Raw genomic sequence first — 18,707 nt, forward strand, 5'->3', positions numbered from 1 at the left:
GAGTCCTCAGGGTAGGGTTGGAGGGCTCAGAAGGCTAGAGGGGAATGGACAGAGGAAAGGTCTAGGTGGATCCAGAAGAGGGAGGGAGCAGAGCCAGTTCGATTAAGTGGGAGGGGGATAGGCTGGGGCAGCTGTGCAGGAGACGGAGCCAGCCCGAGGCTGAGGGGCTGTGGGGGAGGACCTGGGGCCTGGAAGCTTGGGGATCTGGCTTTGGAGGGCTTCAAAAGGAAGTGCAGGGGAGAGAATAGGCCGAGACTGGGTTAGGGGAGTAGGGGGAGGGAAAGCAGAAGTGGGACTTGAGGGAAGGAAGTCAGCTGGAGCCCCGGGAACATAGAAACGGAGGCGCTAGGGACTCGGGGAGCTGGGGGGAGGCTGTAGATGGCGTCCAGGTAAGGGGTATGGGATCAGAGAGGGCAGCTCGGGTTAACTCGGTGGACCAAGGGCCTTGGTGGGGGGGGGATGAACGGAGAGGGCCTGGGGAGGTCGGCGCCGGACGCTGGGACCTGGAGTCCAAGGAAGGGAGTGGCCTGCCAGAGGGCCTTGGGGAGGAGGGCTGGGGGCTAGGGCAGGACTGAGCAGGTGGGAGGGGACGGGAAGCTGAGCCAGAGCCGGTACCGAGGAGGTGGCCGGGCGTGGAAAGTGACGCGGAGCTGAGTCGTCCCCGCACCTTTCCACCCTCGCCAGCAGCCTTCCAGCCCGGCCCGGCCCCGCATTCCTCGGCCCCCAATCCCGGGTCCGGTCCAGCCCCCTCTCCTTGGGCTTGACCGGCCCGGGCGCCGCGATGACTGTCACGTACACAGCTTGCGTGGCGAACGCGCGCTTCGGCGGCTTCTCGAAGCTGCTGCTGCTGTGGCGCGGGAGCATCTACAAACTTCTGTGGCGCGAGCTGCTGTGTTTCCTTGGGCTCTACATGGCGCTGAGTGCCGCCTATCGGTGAGGCGGCCCCGGGAGAGGGGGGAGGGCCGGCCGGAGTGGGGGCGTTTGGGGAGGGCTCCGGGCCGGCCCCGGAGGAGGTGCTGGAAGGGAGACCTTCAACTGGGGACCGGGGCTCCCCCGTGATCCCGCGCCCCCTCCCTCGCAGCTTCGTGCTGACCGAAGAGCAGAAGCGCTACTTTGAGAAGCTCGTTCTTTACTGCGACCAGTACGCCAGTCTCATCCCGGTCTCTTTTGTGCTCGGTGCGTTCGCGCTCCTGAGTTCCCCATTCCCTTCATCCTGAGAAACCCATTGCCATTCATGCCTTTTGGAGACTCCCATTCCTGCCTTTCTGAGACGCCCCCCCCATCAAAGCCACCCCCCCACAAATCCCCATTTCTGCGTCCTTTAGGCCAAGTATGGCCCCAGTTCCTGAGACCTTGTATGTCATCTGGTCAGAGGGTCCCCTGAGGTGCCCCCAATGAGAACTCCGTGTCATGCATAGGCTTATCCCTGGTCAACTCAGGGACTCCCATCTGTGTCTGCATGGGATTACTAGTGCCTCCCCTCACATGTACTGAGCCCCAGGGACCCCCATCCAAGAGCCCCTCATGACTCCATCCTTTCAAGTCCAGCCTGAGGGGCATCTCTGACAAGTCCCAGCTCCCTGTCCTCAGTGACTTCACTTGACCTCAGCCTTCCTCCCACCATTCTGGGCCCACAAGGATGGGGTGACCAGCCTGCCCCAGGTTCCCTGACTTAGACACCATGCCCAACCCCTTCACACATCCCTGGCTCCGGGGCTCCCTGTGGCTTTGGTGACAACCTGCCTGTGGGCCCTCTGTCTCCACCTCTATACGGAGATCCTAATCTCCCATCCCAGGTGACATCCAAGTAGCCAGGGTGATCCAGCCTGCATCAACCTCTCTGACCTCAGGGCTGAATCTCCAGGTTCCCAGCTCAGGTGGCCCCACATGGTCTGGGTATCCAGCCTACCGAATGTTCCTGATGAAGACCCTATGTCACTCCTCTTCCCATGACCTGGGACCCCACACCCCTGGCCCTAGTGTCCCAACTGAGTCTCCCATTCCCGGCTCTCCCGCAGGCTTCTACGTAACGCTGGTGGTGCACCGCTGGTGGAACCAGTACCTATGCATGCCCCTGCCCGACGCGCTCATGTGCGTGGTGGTCGGCACAGTGCACGGGCGCGACGAGCGCGGCCGCCTCTACCGACGCACGCTCATGCGCTATGCAGGACTCTCTGCTGTGCTTATCCTGCGCTCTGTCAGCACCGCTGTCTTCAAGCGCTTCCCCACCATAGACCATGTGGTGGAAGCAGGTGAGGCTCCGGCCAAAAGGAACGCGGGTGGGGGGGGGGCGGGGGGGAGCAAAGACTGAGGGTGGGGCAAATAACCCCCGACCTCGCCCCTCCAGGGTTTATGACCCGCGAGGAGCGCAAGAAGTTCGAGAACCTGAACTCATCCTACAACAAGTACTGGGTGCCTTGCGTCTGGTTCTCCAACCTGGCGGCGCAGGCTCAGCGCGAGGGCCGCATCCGCAACAACGGCGCCCTTAAGCTGCTGCTGGAGGTGGGCTCTCCGGGTGGTCACTCATATCAAATGCCAGGGAAATTGTACCCCACGCACCCTGAGGTTGTGTGTCTGCCATGCGCCTCCCACAAGGCGGATCCCAACCACCCTTATCTAGCAGCCCCCAGGTGTACGCTTAATCTCTATGGGGCGGCTCCTAGGTGCATAGTGCTCCTAGGCGTACACTCACCACTAAATATTCTCCCTGAAGTCCCTAGAAGCACACGCCCGCCTCCCACCAGGTGACCACTCACCTCCATCCCAGGTACACCCCCCCCCCACTTAATCCCCATGTGTGAGCTCACTATTCAGGCCCCCTCATGACGTGTATCTGCCTCCAGGAGCTGACTGTGTTTCGGGCCAAGTGTGGGATGCTCTTTCACTACGACTGGATTAGCGTACCCCTTGTCTACACCCAGGTAACCCCGCCGTTATCCCGCGTCAGAGGCCCTGGAGCGTTGGTCTCAAGGAGAAACTGAGGGCCAGCTAAGACCCCATCACAGTGACTCGCGATCCTAGCTCTGGTCTCTCCATGACCCCCCAAGGCCCAGAGAACCCTGAATTGGCACTCCGTCCTGCCCCTCCCCCAGGTGGTGACCATCGCTGTGTACAGCTACTTCCTGGCCTGCCTCATCGGTCGCCAGTTCCTGGACCCGGCGCAGGGCTACAAAGACCACGACCTGGACCTGTGCGTACCCATCTTCACCCTGCTGCAGTTCTTCTTCTACGCGGGCTGGCTCAAGGTGGGTGGGGCCCCAAGGCCAGGACTCCAGGGGTGGAGCGGGCAGGGGTTTTCAGTTCTCCACCTACCTCTCCTCTTACCCACTCAGGTAGCTGAGCAGCTCATCAACCCCTTCGGAGAGGACGACGATGACTTTGAGACCAACTTTCTGATCGACCGCAACTTCCAAGTGAGACTCTCTCGGTTAAGACCATCCCTGGGCTCCCAAAGCGGCCCTGGCCCCACCCCTGCTAAGACTCGCTCAGACATCGCCCCTGATCCATCCTTCTCTTTGGTCACCACACTCCTACCCGTCCAGAGGGGTCCACCCTTCGGTGCCGGCGCCGTTCCATGCCCACTCTTCCCCGCGTATCCTCGCCCGCAGGTGTCGATGCTGGCCGTGGACGAGATGTACGACGACCTGGCCATGCTGGAGAAGGACCTATACTGGGACGCAGCTGAGGCTCGCGCTCCCTACACCGCTGCCACCGCCTTCCTGTTGCAGCAGCCCTCCTTCCAGGGCTCCACCTTCGACATCACGTGAGCCAGTGGGGATGGGCGGGGCCTCTTGGGGGCGGGGCTCATGACTGCGGGGTGTATCTGATTGAAGGGGCTGTGGGTGACCAGGTCGGGGCTAAAGGCCACACCCTGGAGATTCGGGGCTAAGAGCTAAAGTCATGAGGACTAGGACGGGTCAGGGGTCAGGGATCCGGGTCAAGGTCTGGGACCCGGCCACTAACTGGGGGCAGAGCTAAGGGCTACAGTCTATGAGGACTGGACGGGCCAGAAGCGATACCAAAGGACAGGCGGCAGGGCCCCAACTTAGCCTTTTGAGGCCTAAGTTTGAGCATAGCCAGAGCCAGAGGATAAGGCCAGGCTCTCGGGTGAGGAGCCAAGGTCTTTTGGGATAAGTGGGACAATGGGGTGGAAAAGCAGTGTTCCTCGGTCCCAACTCTGTTGATGAAGAAGAGAGAGGCCGCAGCGCTGACCCATTGTCTCTTCCGCAGGCTGGCCAAGGAGGACATGCAGTTCCAGCGGCAGGACGGCGTGGATGCGCCGCTGAGCGACGCACACGGCGACTTCCTGCAGCGCCTCCTGCCGGTGGGCGCGGGCATGGCCGCTGGAGGCCTGCTGGGCCGGCGCCTGTCTTTACTGCGCCGCAAGAACAGCTGCGTGTCGGAGGAAGCCACAGCCGCCAGCTGCGCATGCGCGGGCGCCCCTGATGGCGCGGCCCCAGAGTGCAGTGGCAGTGACGCGCTGCTACCCTTAGGCCTGCTGGAGCCGGAGTCTGAGCCCCACGCTGGCCGCGAGCCGCCAGCCCCCAGGCCACCCGCCGAGCCCTTCACCGTTGTGCCAATGCCCGGGCCCCGGGGGCCGGCTCCACCCTGGGTGCCCAGCCCTATTGGCGAGGAGGAGGAGAGTCTAACCTGAGACCCTTGGACCCTGGATCCCCAAGGATAGAGAAAATGCCCCAACACCGCCCGCAAGCAGTGGTTTGGGCTTTATAAGCTGCCTGTGGACTCCGCCTGCCCGCTTCTTACCTGCCTGCGTCCCGCCTTTACGTTTGGCACAGAGGCTTGGAGCGCCTCCTGTGGGCCAGGCACTGCACTGAGGGCAGGGTATTCTTCCAGCATCTTTGAACTGTCGGTCCTTACCACCAGCTCTACTTCCTACCCGCCACTGCGTGAGAGTTTTTATCAGTGTGCCTTGCCTTTCTTCTTTCCTCAAATTGGACATATGAGTGCCCACCTCAATGCGCTGTGAGGATGAAATGAAATGTGGCTTTAAAGTGTTTGGTACATAATAGGTGCTCAATAAACTTTTAGTGTTTTTTTTTTTACTCAACTCCTGCCAGGCATTTATGCTAAGTAAGCTTTAAGGAATCCTCCAGATTATTTGATGATGCCCTGCCCACTTCTTCCTAAATTCTCTCTGAAATGGCCCCATTAGTGCCCAGGGCTTTACTCATTCATCAATGTAGGACCCACGGTCCAAGGACCATAGCTTTCTCCTGCCAGCGTTTTTCTTTTTCTTTTCTTTTCTTTTCTTTTTTTTTTTTTTGCCACGCGGCTTGCGGGATCCTAGCTCCCCGACCAGGGATCGAACCCGGGCCCAAGGCAGTGAAAGCACGGAGTCCTAACCACAAGACCTCCAGGGAATTCCCCTGCCAGCCTCGATTTATGCTTCTGCAAGTGACCCCTCTGCCTCAAGCCCCTGCACTCTCAGATACCCCTTCAGTGCTCTAGGTTTTACATCAGTCGTATGTAGGTGACTCCTGAATTTAGAAGTCCAGCCAGGATCCCTCCCCTGACTCGAGACCCAGCGAGCCAACTTCCTGCTTGACATCTGCATGTGGGGATCTCACGGGCACTTCGAACATAACATGCCCCCAAACCAGCTCCCTATCAGCTCCCCACCTGTCCCAACCTCTGTCAGCTTTGTCATTCCAGATGATGAGGACAAAACCTGGGAGTCACCTTCAACTCCTTTCTTTCATCCCCTCTCATCAACCCAGTAGCAAACCCCATCAGCTTAGTCTTCAAACTGTATCCAGAATCCAACCATTTCCCATTCCTCCAGGGTCCACACCCTGGCCAGAGCCCTATCACCCAACCACCCACCTGGACGAGTGACCTGGTCTCTCAGCTCTGGCCCTGACACCCCCGCAGTCTGTTCCTCCCATAGGAGCCAAAGGGAGCCTGTGACAACTTGAATCAGGTCATGTCGCTCCTTTGCTTAGAACACTCTGTGGCTCCCACTTCACTTAGAATGAAAGCTAAAGTAATCCACACACGCTACAAGGCCCTGGACAGTCTGCCTGGTCTTGACTCTCTCCACTCTTCCCCTCACTCACTCCACTCCAGCCACACTGGCCTCCTCACTGTTCCTCTAACCCACCGAGCAAGGTCTCGTCCCAGGGCCTTTACACGTGCTATTCCCTCTGCCTGGATCACTCTTCCCCAGATACCTACATGGTCCCTCCCTCCTGCAGGTCTCTGCTTAAATTATGTCACTTCAGGGCTTCCCTGGTGGCACAGTGGTTGAGAGTCCGCCTGCCGATGCAGGGGACGCGGGTTCGTGCCCCGGCCCGGGAGGATCCCACGTGCCGCAGAGCGGCTGGGCCCATGAGCCATGGCCGCTGAGCCTGCGCGTGAGGAGCCTGTGCTCCGCAACGGGAGAGGCCGCAGCGTTGAGAGGCCCGCGTACCGCAAAAAATAAAAAAATAAAAAATTCTGTCACTTCCTTGGTGAGGCCTCATTTCCTGGTCTTTTATTAAAAATCACCACCTGGGCTTCCCTGGTGGCGCAGTGGTTGAGAGTCCGCCTGCCAATGCAGGGGACACGGGTTCGTGCCCCGGTCCAGGAAGATCCCCCGTGCCGCGGAGCGCCTGGGCCCGTGAGCCATGGCCGCTGAGCCTGCGCGTCCGGAGCCTGTGCTCCGCAACGGGAGAGGCCACAACGGTGAGAGGCCCACGTACCGCAAAGAAAAAAAAAAAAATCACCACCTCCCAAATCCACCTCCTGCAACCCCATGACTTTGTCTGCTTTATTTTTCTCTGTAGCACTTCTCACATCAAATATTTTATCTATTTTGTTTATTATCTGTCTCCATTGGAATTGACAGCTTCCTGAGGTAGGGATTTTTGCCTGAAGCTTCTTCAAAACCCACCACACACACATACAGTTACACAGATACAAACATGATTCAAACTTCCTACGGGGTGCTATCGGTCACTCACACTTTAGTAAGAACACAAGCTAGGATTTTCTTAAAAGCAGTGACCTGAGCCCCTGGCCTACCTTCTCTCCCTCCCCTCAGAGCCCAGAGTCCAGCCAGGTCAGATTGAAAGTCTTTATTATCTTTCTTCTCAAATATAAAATCACTCTCTCCCCTGGCAGCTCACTAAAATCAAGAATAAGAATCACATTGCTAAAAAGAATAGGCCCATTCCTGCCTCCCGCCTCATCCTGCACTCTCGTCCCACCTGGGAGAGAAAAGGGCAGAGATTATGACTTCAAGGCTCTCAAGCAACTGGCTGAGGCATAATGCTGGGCCCCATGTGAGTCAGGGGAATCCAGGGTGGATTAAGCCCTGATTGGCTGGACAGGTGGCAGGATCCTGAGATCCATCAATGCTTGTCAGTGGGGCGCATGTTCAGGGGTGCTAGGCGTCCCAGGGGTCCGCGGCGAGCATTGGTGGCCAGCCGCTGCTGTGCCAGGAATGACTGGGCATGGGCAGGTGCCCGCTCTTCCCCGGCTCGCTGCTGCAGAGCCATGCCCTGGAGGGAGGGGCATAGTTGGGGTCAGGTGAGCCCACAGGACCGCCATGCCCACCCAATACTTCAGGCATGGCAACGGTGCACTCACCATATTATACCAGGCACTGATGAGCAGCTTTTCTTCCTGCTCTCGCTGACTTCGACTCTTCTCAAAGTCCATCTGCTAAGGAGGCAATAGTCAAGGACCTGGATATGCTGAGGACAGTGAGAAGGGACAAGGACACCCACCTCCAGGTGCCGGATGCGGACATCCCGCTCTCGAAGCTGTGTCCTCAGGGTGTGGAGTTCCGGAGGAGCCCCCCCAGGTGGCCGCTGCTTGGGTTCCAGGGTCTGTATGACCTAGGGGTTGGGGAAGACACAGCCAGGGTGACCTTGGCCTCACAGGCCGTGGTGTAAAGGTCTGTGACATGATTAGATATGACAGGTGTGGGGGCAGGAGGCATGAACCAATGGGAGGCAGCAGCCTCGGCAGAAGGCGTGTAGGGCACCCAGCGCCCGTCCTCACTGTGCGCGCCTTGTCCACGTAGCGGCGGTACCGCTCCTCCATGGCCCGCAAGTCCGCGTCCTTCTTCTGCAGGTTGTGCTGCAGCTCCTCGATACGCCGGGCTGCTGGGGGAACAGGTGGCCCCTCAGCTCTGTGCCAAGCTTGGGGCTCCCTGCACCCAGCCGGCCACCCAGTCCCACTCACTGCTGCTATCGGCAGGGGGCTCTAGCTCCTCGATGTACTCGCGCTTCCGCTGCAGCTCCAGATCTGCCTCATGCAGCTTCTGCCTGCGGGCAAGGGACCGGCAGCAGTAGGCTGAGCTCTGGGCCCATTTCTTTTCTCCTAGTGGTGGCCACAGCCTTCCCAGCCAGCCAGAAGTGTCCCTGCAGACCTTTCTGCCTGACCCCAAGCCTGGGGGTTATGTGCGCTGGCCCCACCATCTCCTCAGCCATCAGAGTCCCAACCCTCTACACCCCTCATCAGGTGGGCCCTGGACCAGCCCTCCCATTTGTCCACTTCTCCCCATTCCACAGCCCACTCGCTGGTCCAGGCACCATCATCCCTTGCCAGCCCCCTCTACTCTCAACCCCTCAGTTCCATTCTCTACCCAGCAGCCAGGTATCTTTCTGGAATGCAAATCTCTTATAAAACAAAAGGAAATATGGGACTTCCCTGGTGGCACAGTGGTTAAGAGTCTGCCTGCCAATGAAGGGGACACGGGTTCGAGTCCTGGTCCGGGAAGATCCCACATGCTGTGGAGTAACTAAGCCCGTGCGCCACAACCACTGAGCCTGTGCTCTAGAGCCCACGAGCCACAACTACTGAGCCCGTGCTCCATGACAAGAGAAGCCACCACAATGAGAAGCCCACGCACTGCAACAAAGAGTAGCCCCCACTTGCTGCAACTAGAGGAAGCCCGCGTGCAGCAACAAAGACCCAATGCAGCCAAAAATAAATTAAAACTTTTAAACATTTTTAAAACAGGAAAGGAAATGCAAGCTAATAATTGACAGTTCTGCCACCTGTGGCAAAACCCCAAAGATTCCTGTAGGTGAGACTATTATCATGTGTCGGACATGGAACATGGTGTAACATCTAATAGTGAACCTCTGGCTATGTCTACTAAAATTACAAAGGCATGTACCCTGGGAGCCACCCATTGCATTTTTGTGTATATTTGCACACAAGCAAAATGATGCCTATACAAGGTTTACTTTGTTACATTGCTTGAAATTGCAAATACCTAGAAAGAATGAGTTAAACACATTACAATATTACAAAAAATGCTATAGGCCAGACCTTCTGGACCAGAATTCTACAGGAGAATTAAGCCCTAATGCCTCCAGGTATCCATCCTCTGTAAGGAAATAACTTTCTGTGTTCCAGGTCGGCCTTAGCTTCATTGCATCCTTGGCAGAACTGAGAAAATAGTCACGAAAATAATTTTCTGTAAGGCCTAGTTCCCCTATGGAACCCCAGTTGACAAAGGCTGCTATATGTGAAAAAAAAAATAAGGACTCCTTTATTTATTCTTAAGGAGAAATTTCTCCAGTTAACTTGTTAAGTAGGGAAAGCAAAGTGCACATATTACACTACTTTTTGCGTAAATAAGGAATGATAGTAAAAATCTATATTCATATTCATTTGGATCTGCTTTAAAAATTCTGGAAGGATTTCCATAATAAACTAATAGAAATGAGGGTGGAATGGGGTGGAAACTGAGTCAATGAGGGAGCACTCAGAGGTATACCCTTTATTTCTGTATAGCTCGGTATACATTTTGGTTTTTAAACTATAAATGTGATAGCCATTTAAAATAGTTTCTTTCTTTCTTTTTTTTTTTTAATAGTTCCTTTTTTGGGAATTCCCTGGCAGTCCAGGGGTTAGGACTCGGAGCTTTCACTGATGTGGGCCCGGGTTCAATCCCCGGTTGGGGAACTAAGATTCCACAAGCCACACAGTGTGGCCAAAAATGAAAAACACACAAAAACAACTTTCCTTTTTAACAATGCAAAAGTAAAAGGTGACTATTACTTTGTCACACAACCTTGTTGCAATTTCCTCTGTGGCACCCCATTGTTCCCCCAAAACATTCCATATGCCTTCCCTTAGTCTATAAGGCCCCACTTGAGCTGACCCGTCAGACTCCCTTTCCTCATCAAGAACTCCCCATCGACACCGGATCCACCTCCCACACCTTTGCCCCAGCCTTTCCCCCCACGAAGAGTACCCCCACTCTGGGACTCACAGATGCTCCTCCAGCTTCCTCTTCAGCAGGGTTGACTGGAGGAGAGAAGAGGCATTGGGTGAGTGAGGGCTCCAGAGGTCCCAACCTCTTTCCAGACTGAGGGTAGGGGGTGCCACCCTGGGCTCAAGGTACTTACAATGGACTTCACGGGGCATCGGGCAGCAGGGGGAAGAGAGAGAAGGGTTATTGGGGGACACAAAGGAGGGCCAGGCAGGGAGGAGGTGGGCACTCACATCTTCAGTCTTGCCCCCCTGCTCCTGCAGGGCCTTCTGCAGGTCCTCCACCTGGGCCCGCAGCTCCGACAGCTGCTGCTGGTTCAGCCTGCAGGGTTGGGGGGCCCACTTAGTGCCTGCGCCCGCCCTCAGCCCCCCTCCAAGCGTGTGAGAGGCCCCCCTCCGCCAGGTGGGTCCTCACCGGTGCTGCATCTCCAGGCCGTGGCGCGCGCGGTTGGCCTCCTCCAGGTGGCGCTGCAGCTCCTCCTGCCGTTCCCGGTCGGCCGCCTCCTGCTGGCACAGGCGCTTGTTCTCCAGCTGAAGCTGTAGGAGCGTCTCCCTGCGGACCGGGAAGGAGTGAGCAGTGCGGGAGATGGGTCACCACTCAGGCCTACCAAGGCTCCAGCAGGGAAACTGGGCAGACGCGGCCAGGAGAGGGATAGAGCCCTGGGGGAAGAGCCCAGCCAGACCCTGGGGTAGGGTCCTAGGCATGGGTGGGCGGAGCGCCGGTGGGGCTGGGGGGCAAAGTGGGCGGAGCCATGAGCTGGGTCTAGGGGTGGCGCCAGGGAAGGGTGGGGCTACAGGAGAGGGTTAGAACACTGAGATGCGGCTGCCGGTAAAGTAAGACACTGAAAAGTGAAAAGCTGGGGTGGGAGTTCTTACGGGCAGCGCACAGGGCAGTGAACCTAACAGGGAATATACTGAGGACAGGGCTGTATCCTGGGGGCAGAACCCAATGTGGGCAGGGCTGGAGCAAAGGATTTTTGCTTGGGGAGTGGAGACAGATGGGTTGGATCTAATTTGTGCACTCAGGACGGATCCTGAAGAGGTGAGGCACCAATAGGGGTAGAGCCCTGGCCAGGTAAGAGCAGAATTAGGAGTGAGTGGGCCTAGAAGCCCGGCTAGGACTTGGGAACCAAGTTGAGCAGGCCTGGCTAGTGGTAAATACCTGTACTGGGGACGGGGCTGAGGGTGGGCACTGGCAGGCCCCAGTGGGGCCAGAGCTCTGAGTGACCCCAGGATACCTGAGCTCCGCAGGTAGGATCTCGGCTGCTAAGTTTTCCACAGCCGGTGAGGTGGGATCCAGTGAAGGGTCTGGAGAATGTGTGAAAAGTCTTCAGGTGGCTGCACAGTTTCTGTCCCCATCCCTAGGATCCTCTTTCCGAGAAGCATCTTTGGGGGTTCAACTTCGGCCAAAAGCCTGACTTGACCCAAACCCCACCCCTGGCATGACAAGGAGCCATGATCCTTGGCCTGGGTTTGCCTTTGCCCCACCCAGAGCCCCGATACACAGTCCCTGCTTTCTGTCAGCCCATGTCACCTCTTTCCACTCTAGCCTCCCTCCAATGTGGCCTAGCTCTGCCCCCAACCTAGACAAGCCCTGGGACACTGCCTTTTCTGCCTGCCCTAACAGCACACCAGACCAGGTAAGGCCAGGCCAGCCATCTCCCAGGCCCTGGGATGGGCCTCCAACTCACCGGCTTGGGTCAGCCCGCGAGGCTGCAACTGGGCGCAGCGCAGCTCCTCATTGGCCTCCCGCAGGGAGTCCCGTTCTGCCAGCAGCCGCTGGAGGGACGGGATGCAACAGGCCACTTGAGGCTGGATCGGTCTCCTAGGACAGGGGTCCCCAACCCCTGGGCCACAGACCGGTACCGGTCCGTGGCCTGTTAGGAACCGGGCCACACAGCAGGAGGTGAGCGATGGGCAAGAAAGTGAAGTTTCGTCTGCCACTCCCTATAGCTCCCCATTGCTCGCATTACTGCCCCCAACCCCCAGTCCGTGGAAAAAATGTCTTCCACAAAACCGGTCCCTGGTGCCAAAAAGGTTGGGCACTTCTGGGCTTCCCTGATGGCGTAGTGGTTAAGAATCCAGGGTACACAGGTTGGAGCCCTGGTCCGGGAAGATCCCACATGCTGCGGAGCAACCAAGCACGTGAGATACAACTACTGAGCCCACGTGCCACAACTACTGAAGTCCGTGCGCCTAGAGCCTGTGCTCTGCAACAGGAAAAGCCACCTCAGTGAGAAGCCCACGCACCGCAATGAAGAGTAGCCCCCCTCACCGCAACTAGAGAAAGCCCACGTGCAGCAACGAAGACCCAACGCAGCCAAAACATAAATAAATAAAAATAATAAAGTTCCCTTAAAAAAAAATCTTATAAAGGTTGGGGACTGCTGTCCTAGGGAATGGGCTCTGCCACGATGGTCAGGGTGGGGCTTGGGTGGAGGGACCTCAGCCTCACCTCCTTCTCCTTTGACACCAACTCATACTTTTCTTCCAGATTGCGGCACTCGAATAGCCATTTCTCGGCCTTCATGGCCTCCTCCTGCCGCTGGCCCTGCAATTCCTGAACCTAAACAGAGGAGAGGGGAGAGGACAGCAGGGTGGGAAGGAGGGGCAGGGACTGAGTACAAGGTGAAAGGGCGGAGCCAGAGGGACCAGCTGAGGGAACTTGGAGGAGGCTTAAGGGGTGGGGCTTACAAGCCTAGGGAGGAGCTGGCTGGCCTAAAGGGTGTGGCCTCTATATAAAAATGGGAGCAGACGCTGGGTGGAAGGACTTAGCACCACGCTGAGGGTGAGCTAAAGTCAGCGGCCGGCCAAGAGAAGCCCCCACCCCAGTCCAGGTCCAGGCCCCCGCCCGTACCTGCCGCCGCTGCGCCTCTAGCTGGGCGCGCAGGGAGCCGGCCCGGCGCAGCTCTTCCTCCAGCTGCCGCGTGCGCTCTGCGTGGCCGGCGTTGCGCTCCTCCAGCTGCCGCACCTGCCGCCGCAGCTCCCGCAGCTCGCCCAGGCGGCGCCGGCAGCTGCTCAGCGTGGCCTCCAGCTGCCCTGCGCGCTCTGACGACTGCCTGCGGGCGGGGGCAATGGGAAGAGGAGGCGGGTCTGAGGTCAAGGGTTCAGCCTGGATGCGAGGCCCTCAGGGCAGGGGAAGGTGTCAGGTCAGCCTTGGGGCATTTGGGTTCAAGGTGATGGGTCCTGAGGGTCAGGGGTCAGCGGGGCCTGGTGGCGTTGGGGGAATCATTAGGGAGCATAAAGGGAGCCCTAAACATCAATGGTTAGCCCAGGGTCAAAATCAGAATCTGGGGGACACAAAAATGACTGTGGGGTTACAGGGGGAATGATGGGGCCCAGAGGTTCTGAGGAGCCCCCATGGACACTTTGGGGTCATGATGTATCTATGGGCCTAACAAGGGTATTGTGGGTGCAGGGGCCGTGGTGGGGTCATGGGGGATCTTTGAGGCAGAGCACTGTGGGGCTCTTGAAGGTATGGTAGGGGCTCATTAGGCACTTTAACATTACAGGAATGCCATGGGGGTCACAGGGGAGCCCTTTGAGGCAACAGAAGGCACAGTGAGGTTGAGGGGTGGGTGCTATGGGGGCCTACCAAGCACTTTGTGCTTGCAGGGATGCTGTGGAGTCATAAGAAGGTACAGTCATGTGATGGGGGGACAGAGGGGTCACCAGGGGCAAAGTTATTGCATTGTGGGGTCCTGAAGGGCACCATAGGATGCTGGGGCATGATGGGTCCCAGAATGGTGCAGTGGGGTCTGGGGAGCATTATGACCCCCTAGGCTTGCTGGGGTCACAGGGATCCTATAAGGCAGCGGTCCCCAAACTTTCTGGCACCAGGGACCGGTTTCATGGAAGACAATATTTCCACGGACCGGCGGGGGGTAGGGGGATAGTTCAGGCAGTAATGCGAGTGATGGAGAGTGATGGAGAGTGGTGGGGAGCGATGGGGAGCGGCAGATGAAGCTTCACTCTCTCGCCCTCTGCTCACCTCCTGCTGTGTGGCCCAGTTCCTAACAGGCTGCGGACCGGAACCAGTCCGCGGCCCAGGGGTTTGTGACCCCTGCTCTAAGGTATGTGAGATACAATGTGGGATAACAGGGGGACACTGTGGGGTCCTGGGGGGCACCATGGATCCAGGGAGTTTGGTGTTGTCCAGAGGACAAGGTGGATTCCAGGATAGTGCGGTGGAGTCAACAGGGCATTGTGGGTGCCCACTAGGAATTTGGGGGTTACAGAGGTCCTATGGCATCAGAGGGGCACTCTGGCAATGGGGGTGTGTGGTGGGGACCTGCCACTCACCGAAGTTCATCCATTTCATCCTTCAGGGCCTGTGCCTCCTGGGCCAGGCTGGTCAGCTCCTGGTTCCGCTGCTGCAGCTCGGCGACCTCCCGTTCCAGCTCAGCACAGCGCACGCGCTCGTCCTCCCTGCCGCTCTCCAGCCTGGGGGTGGGGGAAGCACCACATGAAGGGACTGTGCCTGCCCCAGTCCCCTGGCCTGCTGGCCCTGTCCCCAACTGACCATACCTGAAGTTCTCTTCCTGCAGCTGCTCCAGCTGGGACTGCAGCAGTAGCAGCTTCTTGGAGGTGAGGCCGGTGGCACCCTCACCCTCGGACCGGCCCACCCGCTCCCTCAGCACCTCATTTTCCTGAACCAGGCTCTGCTTCTCCTCTGACAGGAGTACCAGCTGTGGGCAGGGCATACAGACGAGCCGGAGCTGGGAGAGGGGCTATGCGGGCGGCCCTGCCCTGGGAGAACCTGTGGACCCCCACCTCGGCCCCACCTGCCGCTCCAGGTCCAGACAGCGCTGCCGCAGCTCGTCACCCTCGTCAGCCTCCTCACTCAGGAAGTAGTACCTGCGGGACTGATGAGAGGAGTTGAGGGGGGAGGGTGGGGAGAAACAAGAAACTCAGGGATCCAGGGGAGGAAAATGGGGAAACGGAGGATGGGATCTTCAGGGACAGAGAGGAGGGAGCCAAGAAACCCTCAAGATCTAAGAAGAGAGGGCTGGGACCTGAGGGGACTGGAGAAAAGGCAATTCAGGAACCCTGGGGACCTGGCAAGGGAAGAGGATAGGACCCTGGAGGATGGGAGTGGTTTACAGGCTTAAGGTCAAGCCCTTGCTCCTTAGGTAGCCCTGAAAATCAGTAATGGGGTCGGACCTTTAACAAGGTCCCCACCCCTTACCTGGCTATCAAAGTTCCCATATGTTTCCGGTGACAGGGAGTCAGAGGTGTCTTTGGTCATGAGCTGGAGGGGGGGGTGCAGTGGGAGGACATTGAGATGAACTGGGCCCTCTGAGGGCAGCCTCCAAGGCTTCTACAATCCAGACTAAGAACTACTCCATCCTCCTGTCCCCAAAGCCAGTCCTCCCCAATAACCCCAGCCCAGAGGCTGCCTCATGTGTCCAGCACGCAGGGAGTCCTGGTCCTTCCCCACTCCCCGGCCACCTGGCCACACTGCGCGCCTTGTGGGATCCTAGTTCTTCAAACAGGGATTGAACCCGGGCCATAGCAGTGAAAGCGCTGAGTCCTAACCACTGGACCACCAGGGAATTCCGAGGCCTGGCCCTTTTAGTGTGCTAGGTTGTGACTTAGAGCTGGGGGGCGCTGGCAGACACATGGGACAGGGAAATGTGGCCAGCTGAGTTCCAGACAGAGCCCAGACCTTACCAGGGCAGAGCCTGTGCCCAGCTGCCTTGGAGATGTCCCCTCCCCTGAAGCTCCTCGCTACAGTGGGCATACCCACCTACCTCCTGGATGGCTTCCATCACCACATGCTGAACTGATTCCTCTAGCGTCATGATTCTCTGGATGTGCTCTGGGGGTCAAGGTGGGGGAGACTGAGATGGAGGGTGGAAGGGCAAGAAGCGTTTCCTCAGGTCTTCCCCTAGGGACCCCCTAACCTCCCATACCCTGCTTCTTCTCGCAACTGATAGCACAGCCCAGCACCAGCTGAAGCAGCTTGCCAAGCTCTTCTGGGTCGGAGAACTCGCCAATAAGGCTCACATCTGGAAGGTGCTGCTCCAAAATGGGATGCCCCAGGACCTGAGGATGGGAGGAGGAAGGGGTATCAGGGGCTGACGGATCCCCCCTCCTCCCAACCCAACCCCCTAAATCCCTTTACAGTTACTCACATCCTGGGAGTACTCCACCAGGCTCTGTAAGATTGTCTTCAGATTGTTGACCTGGGGAGGGGCAAGGAGTTGTGTCCAGGGTCCCAAATCCCCCCAGAAGGGGCCAAGCAGCCCCCACCCTGAATCTGTCTAGCCCATTCTTTTTTTCTCTGTCTCGCCTCCCAATCCCTTGTCATCTCATCTTGTTTAGCCCCATTCTCTGTCTGTATATCCCCTCTCCTAGGAGTGACCTGTCTGGCTGCCTGCCCTTCTTACCCACCTGCCCATCTTGTTCACGTGTCCCCAGAATCCAGTCACTTCTCACCACCTGCCCCACTACACTTTGACCCTAGCCATCATCATCTCTCACCTGAATTATTGCACCAGCTTCCACTCTTGCTGCCCACCCCTCCATTTCTCTTCAAGCATCCAGAGGGAGCTTTTTAAAGCCCAAGCAAGGTTTGTGTCTTTCCTCTACTAAAATCCTTCCTTGACTTTACACAGCACTTAAAATAGAATCTATCTTCCCTGCTCCAGCCTGCCAGGCCCTTGATGATCTCATCTACCATTCCTGCCCCCTTGCTTTCTGTTCTGACCCCCCTGCCCTTCCTCGATCACACCAAGCTTATTTCCAACTCAGGGCCTTTGCATTTGCTGCTCCCTGTGTCTGGAATGCTATTCCTCCAAATCTTACATGGAGATCAGCCCATCTGGAGTAACCACCCACCCACTCTCAGTTGCTCTCTCTCGTGGCCCAGCTTTTATTGTCTTCATAGAGCTAATTGCCATTGGAAGTCAATGTTAATGTTTGTGTATGCAGGGTTTTGTCTGAGTTATTCCTTGCTGCACACCCAGGCCTGCTTAATAGAAGAATGAAGGAATAAATACATAGTTGGCTGGTCACCATACATCTGTCCCTCTTCCTGTCCAGATCTGTTTGTCCATCACCCAGGACATGTCTCACTGACCCTTCCCTGATCAACTCTTCACCAGTCTGTCCCCCATTCATGAGTCCACCTGTCACCTTCAACCTCCGGTTGGGACCTGGGTCGTCTGAGATGCCCTGGAGCCATGCCTCGTTGAACCAGGAAGGGTCTCTGGGGGTGAGAAGGTGGGATGAGCTGCTGGGGGACCCTTTTGGGACCCTCCCCCTCAGCCCCACTCACATCTGGTTCAGCACATAGGCTACTGCGAGGCCACTGCTCAGTTCCTGGGGGCTGGTACAGGGGGGCGGGACATGGAACGTCTGCAACTGGTGGGGGAGAGGAAAGTGCAACAGGCATTATCAGGGCCTGGGACCACGGAACAAAACCCCTTTTACAGACTTTTCCGGTCAGCAGGACCCTCACGTGCTGGGTGGGGGCTGGCCTGTTGCTTCAGCAAGCCAACTCCGTGGGGGAGTGGCTTCTGCTCACCTGGGCGGACCGGAGGGGGCGTGGCCTCATTATACCTCTGCCCAACAAACCCCGCGCGACCAGGCGAGGTCAGACCGCGAGTCACTTGGTCCCCATAGGCACCACGTGACCAGGCCAGCTCACCTGTGCCCTCGCCCCACATGACCCAGCCACCAAGGGGCGTGGCCTCACCTGCTCTTTACACGGAAACCTGCCACTTGACGGGTCAGGTGCTCAGGCCAGAGTGCAACGGCCTGGCAGGCCGACGACCCCTTCCTCCTCCCTGCCCCAGGACGGAAGGGTGCACAGAGCCAAGGTCGGGGCTCCCGGGCGAAAAGAGAGGGCGTACACCTGTCCCTGGCCCCGCCCCCGACCTACCCAGGTGAGCAGAGACCCGCATAGCTCGGCCTTGTCCACGCTCATGGCTCCCGATTGGATTCAACCCCGGCCGCGGAGCCCTGCCACCGCAGCGGCGTCCAGATCAGCCACCAGCGAGCGCCCGCAGCCCCGACCTCCCGCTCGGCCTAGAGCGCCGCCCCGCCCCCTAAGCGCAGGCCCCGCCCTGGACACGTGATCTCCTCCCGGCACCAGCTTAGGGCTTCAGACCCTCCATCTTAGATCCGGGAAGCTTTTGGGCGCCAGCCTGCCGCTAGGGGTCAGTCTGGGCCAGCCTTGCGCATCCCAAGGGTGGCTTCGCCTCCCCTCCTCCCCGAGCTCTTTTTGGGGTAACGGAGACTTCACCGTCGTTCCTTTTCATCGGAGGCGGAGCTGCCCCACCCTGTTGTACAGGCGCATTCTCGTCCCTTCCCTTCGGCTGAAAGAAATTCTGCTGTCTAGCCACATTATGATCAGAGCCTTTGTGCAGGAGAGGGGCAGGTCTTAATATATTCTATGGACTTGGAGGGGGAACAACACTAAAGGGTTCTTCCCAGTGTAGGTGACTTGATAGTCTTGCCTAGGGGTA

The 18,707-nt window shown here is 57.9% G+C and overlaps 2 protein-coding genes across 7 annotated transcripts; one reads left to right on the plus strand and one right to left on the minus strand.

Annotated features, from left to right (window-relative positions):
- Positions 1–377: 377 nt before the first annotated feature.
- Positions 378–4,654, plus strand: BEST2 (bestrophin 2; the record flags this gene model as incomplete). Its single annotated transcript, XM_079917285.1, has 9 exons — positions 378–933; positions 1,082–1,176; positions 2,019–2,252; positions 2,348–2,502; positions 2,844–2,921; positions 3,093–3,245; positions 3,333–3,413; positions 3,609–3,763; positions 4,231–4,654. Exons 1-9 carry the CDS (start codon positions 782–784, stop codon positions 4,652–4,654), a joined length of 1,527 nt encoding a protein of 508 aa, XP_079773411.1. The 5' UTR covers positions 378–781.
- Positions 4,655–6,900: 2,246 nt separating this feature from the next.
- HOOK2 (hook microtubule tethering protein 2) lies at positions 6,901–18,240 on the minus strand. 6 transcript variants are annotated; one of them, XM_079917045.1, is made up of 22 exons: positions 18,122–18,240; positions 17,516–17,601; positions 17,374–17,446; positions 16,371–16,421; positions 16,149–16,281; positions 15,987–16,054; positions 15,422–15,484; positions 15,018–15,098; positions 14,761–14,921; positions 14,536–14,676; positions 13,091–13,292; positions 12,689–12,799; positions 11,925–12,012; positions 11,472–11,541; positions 10,649–10,786; positions 10,468–10,555; positions 10,235–10,269; positions 8,191–8,273; positions 8,008–8,108; positions 7,731–7,841; positions 7,591–7,662; positions 6,901–7,502 (listed from the first exon to the last, which is right to left on the minus strand). In XM_079917045.1, the coding sequence occupies exons 1-22, from the start codon at positions 18,164–18,166 to the stop codon at positions 7,353–7,355; spliced, it is 2,151 nt and encodes a 716-aa protein (XP_079773171.1). In that variant the 5' UTR covers positions 18,167–18,240; the 3' UTR covers positions 6,901–7,352. The 6 variants fall into 6 exon arrangements, with proteins under 6 accessions (XP_079773171.1, XP_079773170.1, XP_079773169.1 ...); XM_079917044.1 differs by having other exon boundaries at positions 8,008–8,111; XM_079917043.1 differs by having other exon boundaries at positions 7,591–7,665; positions 8,008–8,111.
- Between the last annotated feature and the right edge of the window lie 467 nt (positions 18,241–18,707).

This window comes from Stenella coeruleoalba, assembly GCF_951394435.1.
Source record: "Stenella coeruleoalba genome assembly, chromosome: 3".
Classification (NCBI taxonomy): domain Eukaryota; kingdom Metazoa; phylum Chordata; class Mammalia; order Artiodactyla; family Delphinidae; genus Stenella; species Stenella coeruleoalba.

Bases quoted from the DNA above. Each gene is read 5' to 3' on its own strand.
- HOOK2 (XM_079917042.1), bottom strand. From the start codon at position 18,166: ATGAGCGTGGACAAGGCCGAGCTATGCGGGTCTCTGCTCACCTGG. The intron at 17,447-17,515 runs GTGAGTGGGGCT...TCTCACCCCCAG, and splicing joins GCCTATGTGCTGAACCAGAT to AGACCCTTCCTGGTTCAACG. The intron at 12,800-13,090 runs GTACGGGCGGGG...TCCTCTGTTTAG, and splicing joins TAGAGGCGCAGCGGCGGCAG to GTTCAGGAATTGCAGGGCCA.